The sequence below is a fragment of the Pteropus vampyrus genome, unplaced genomic scaffold, assembly GCF_000151845.1.
Source record: "Pteropus vampyrus isolate Shadow unplaced genomic scaffold, Pvam_2.0 Scaffold321, whole genome shotgun sequence".
In the NCBI taxonomy this organism is placed as follows: Eukaryota; Metazoa; Chordata; class Mammalia; order Chiroptera; family Pteropodidae; genus Pteropus; species Pteropus vampyrus.
Genome location: NW_011889102.1, coordinates 1,722,581 through 1,727,128, shown reverse-complemented (window position 1 = coordinate 1,727,128; position 4,548 = coordinate 1,722,581). Strand labels below are relative to the sequence as shown.

At 45.3% G+C, this 4,548-nt stretch overlaps 1 protein-coding gene across 3 annotated transcripts in view; it reads right to left on the bottom strand.

The window, feature by feature from the left end:
• SLC6A5 (solute carrier family 6 member 5) overlaps positions 1–4,548 on the bottom strand; it is a 49,408-nt gene that overhangs the window by 16,446 nt on the left and 28,414 nt on the right. For all 3 annotated transcript variants that reach the window (XM_011377782.1, XM_023521888.1, XM_023521887.1), the window contains 2 exons: positions 3,911–4,014; positions 925–1,049 (listed from right to left, as the gene is read on the bottom strand). In XM_011377782.1, coding sequence (XP_011376084.1) covers positions 925–1,049; positions 3,911–4,014 — 229 coding nt within the window. The remainder of the gene's footprint in view (positions 1–924; positions 1,050–3,910; positions 4,015–4,548) is intronic.

The window sequence follows — 4,548 nt, the reverse complement described above, 5'->3', positions numbered from 1 at the left end:
AGGTGTGCACTCTATCTTGTCCGGGCCCTCAGTCAAGTCCCCACAGCCCCTGGCATGGTCTCCACACCGAGGCATCTGCTAAATTATCATAATGATAGGCAGGAGTCACAATGAAATCTCTTAATCCAGGAAAACCTACCAAACACCTATATCCTTTGTAGAACAACGCTGGGTGGAAATAAAGAGTTAAATAAAAATACTAAACACTCTCTCAGCAAAATGCTGTGCTAGAAATATGGATTAAATTAGATTAAAATGAACTCCCTCTGTAAACTTAAAAGCGCCACACAAATGTTAGCCATTAATACAGGGATGACTTGAGCAGAAAGCAGACATTTATTCTTCATCCCTCCGACTGCTACCATCCAACCTTTCCACCCACTGAGAAAAAAATGGCAGGTCTGCCTTGCTAACTAAGCAGAAAACCCTGAGAGCACATTTGACCTAACAATCAGAAAAGTGCTTTGTCAGGGAAAGGATGCTCTGAAGTCAATGCTTTTATGAAGCATTAGCATCCGGTTTCTAAAGGGTCCTCTGCAAGGAACGGCACTCTGCAGCAGGCAGTGCCCAGCCCAGTTCCAGGGACGCTGGTTTGCCTAATGACTCTTCTACTCACACCTAACAGATATAATAGGGATAGACCTTAGGCTGGAGCTGAGTTAAAAAGAGAAAGGGAAAATGAAGCAAAGGAGAGGGAAGCAGGACAGGGGCTTTTACAGCAACCCCTCTGGTTAGGGACCTGCCAGTCCTAACCCCGCGTGAGCTTCTGTTGAGGATATCCCTGTCACTCCACAAAGGAGGACCCAGGCTGCCCTACCCTCCCTCCTGTTCCAGAAGGTTAACTTCCCAGCAGAGCATAATTAGGATCTGGTGAGATGAGCCTGGCCCCTGCCCTGCAGCAACGGGGTGATGGCTACACTGTACCTTGATCTGCCACGTTCTCAATGTTGACCTTGCGTTCATTGGCCATGAAGCCAATAACTGAGAAGATGACAAAGCCGGCAAAGATGCTCGTGGCACTGTTGGTGCAGGTGACAATTAGGGTGTCCCTGGAGGAAGAAACAAGAGGTGGCTGTTAGGTGTGCCTGGTGAGCAGAAAGGGATGAAGGGAAGGGCATGCAATCTGTGCAAATGTGTCCTCGCGTACATGCCATTCCTAAACGTGCATATACTGCAGGCTGGCCTCATTTTCTCTTATTCACAAGGAAAGGAACAATGAGTCCTGACCACAGACTCCTTTGGGCTGAATTTATAAGCACCAAAAGGCTCAAACAGATATCCCCTAACTGCCCTGTTCCAGGGCCTCTGGCTCCACTGCCGTAGAATCAGATCTCCCCTCACTGCAGTGGCAGAGGCAAGTCTGTCCATCAGAGAAGTTGAGAGGATGGGGTTTTTCAGGGACAGAAGCCATGGATGAGAAAAGAGACGGCAGCAGGATCAGAAAACACCACCAAGGCATGAGGGCAGCCTGGGGCTGGCGCACTCCGGCCAAGAAGGGAAAGAGGGAGTGGAGGGGGAGGGAGACCAGCCCTCTGCCTTCACGCCAGCGCCCTCTGCTGGCAACAGGTAACAGTTTTCCAGCCTGCCCTGTCCAGCTACCCTCGATTCAAGAGAGGTTACAGCTAGATGGAGCCTCAGGGCCAAATTCAAATCCCGATTGTTCTACATGTTAGTGGAGCATGACCTTGAGCAAGTCGTTTCTTTCCACTCTGCTTTTACATGGTGGCGATGGCCCTACCTCCCTCGCAGCTGTTGCGAGGAAAGAACAAGATGATGCCTGCACAGCACACAGCCAGGTGCAGAGCAAGTGCTCAGTAAACGACCTGCTTTGTCTGGCCCCTTAGTTTACTAATGAGGAGACTGAAGCCCAGAGGAAGGTAATGGCTAATTAACACTTGGAATTCATGATTGGAATCCAGATTTCCTGCCTCTCAGCCCCGTGTTCTTTCTGCTACACCGCACAGCCTCATTTTTAAACAAAGCACAGAGCAACGTTTTCCCCTTTGATGATGTTCAGACTGATTCTTGGGTCATTAGTTAATGAGCAGCCCCAAGGAAGTTCAAACACCTTAGTCTGGCATTCCAGCTCTTATGGGCTGAACTGTGGGCCCCAGAATTCATATGTTGAAATCCTAGCCCCCCAGGACCTCAATATATGGAAGTCGTCAGAGTGGGCCCTAGTCCAATATGACCGGTGCCCTTATAAGAAGAGATTAGAACACAGATACACGCAGAGAGGGAAGACCGTGTAAAAACACAGGGAGGAGACGGACGTCTCCAAGTTAAAGAGAAAGGTCTCAAAAGAAATCACTCCTATGTGAAGTAGAGCACAGGAAATACAGTCAATAATACCATAATTACTATGTATAGTGCCAGGTGGGTAGTAGACTACTTGGGGGGATCATTTTGTAAATTATATAATTGTCTAACCACTATGCTATATACCTACCTGAAACTAATATAAAATAATATTGCACGTCAACTCTAATCGAAAAATACAAATTTTTTTAATGAGAAAAAAAAAAGAAATCAACTCTGTCAATACTTTGATCTTGGACTTCGAGCCTCCAGAACTGTGAGGAAATTCTATTGTTTAGGTGATCCACTCTATTTGTTATGGCAGACTGATAGGATCTCTCCAGCCCCTGTACACACACCTTCTGCTCCAGGCCGCTGGCCTGCTCCTGCCCCACGTCTCTATCACACTTGTTCCCACCTCTAACTGATTCTGTCTCCTAAAAACATTCCTTCTTCCCCTGCACCTGCTAAAATTTGGTTCAGTATAGATCTCACTTTTGTGAGGCGATGTCAGCCCTCCTAGGCCACAGCTTAACTATAATCTTTTCCTCTTCATTGACAAAATATCTCATACATTATTTTAAAAATAATAATGATGATGATGATAACGGCAACTATTAAGTGCAAAATATTTCTCTGAGAATTTTGCATACATCATCTCTTACATCTCAATGAAGTATTATAATCTGAATTTTATAGATGAGAAAACAGAGCCTCAAAAGAAATATATTGCCCACATCATGAAATTTTATTAAATTGTGAAGCCATAACTCAAACGCAATTCCTTTCTCCCTTCTTTCTTTCCTGTCTGCCTGCCTTTCTTCCTTCCTATCAGCCCCTGCAAGAGAATGGATCTTATTTTCCTATTACTTGTCATGGATATATTTAACTTTCAGATGCCATCTCCTCCAGGAACTGTCCAGGCTCTCTCAGGTCTTTGGGGATCCAGAGCCCTCCTAACATCACACTATCCAAATGTCACCATCATCAGAATCACTTGAGGATCCTGTCTGAATCCTGTCTGAATGGGCCCACCCCACCTCTAGACATTCTGATTAAAAGATCTGGGGAAAGGCTCAAAGTTTGCAGTTTTTCAGCATTATTGAGGTATTACTGACAAATAAAAGTGTATTACATTTAAAGTATACAGTGTGATGATTTGATATATGTATATGTTGTAACAGGATCCCTACCATTGAATTAATTAACACATCCACCACTAAGGTACTCTTTTCTTACAAGGGTCTTTAGAAAATATTGAGTGACTGAATGACCATACTTCGTCAATGACTACCACACAACTATACCCATGGACTAGATAGCTTACAAAAGGACTCTCCCAGGACACAGCTAGCTGCACAGTACCTCCAGAGAGGCTCAGTCCCCTGCCGTGTGTCAGACTCAGCAGTGCAAGTTGGGTCCAGGCTGCCAGAAACCAGCAGCTGGGCCTTGGCAGGGGATTTTACCTATGCCAGAGGAAACTCTCTGGTTCTACTTCGGGTGAAGTATAAGGATATGGCCTCAGGTGTCCCATGACTCAGTCTATTGTTCTATCCCCAGGCCCTATTTCCTCTCACCAGCAACCTCTGGGGCTTGAAGTGCCTTCACATACCTGTAGCAGTTGTTGTGGAATTTGTTGTAAGAAGAGAGAGTGATCAGGCCCCCCCATGCAGCGGATAAAGAGAAGAAAATCTGAGTGGCAGCATCTTTCCACACCTGGGAGGCAAAAGGGGAGAAGAGTCAAGGTCACTGAAAGGGGCTGGCCCATGGGAAGGGAGTCTGCCATGACAAGTGACACATCTCCCCAGGGAAGACACAGTCAGGGACAAGATGACTTTTGCACCAACATAAATAAGAAACACACATTATTTGTGCTGGAAGCCCAAAAGGCAGTAAATTACCTGAGAGATCTCAACTCCGTTCTAGTCAAAGGAGAGGAATTCGATACACTACACACACATTTCATGCTTCTGTTTCCTATCATGTAAAACTAAACGGAAGGGGAGAGCCCTTTCTTTAGCTGCATATACTCTCAAAAAACAATTTGCAGCAGCAAGATATATTCGTGGATACAAAATAGAAACCTGTTAAATTGACATTCCTACAGATTACAACTGCTATTAAAAATTTGAAATTCTACAGCCCCTCATCGTAAAGCAACCTCTATAGTGTTCCATCCTTCTTGAACTTGGCTGACATAGCCTCTTGGTTCTCTTGGTGATTTCTCTTAATTGTCTTCATAGAACTCCA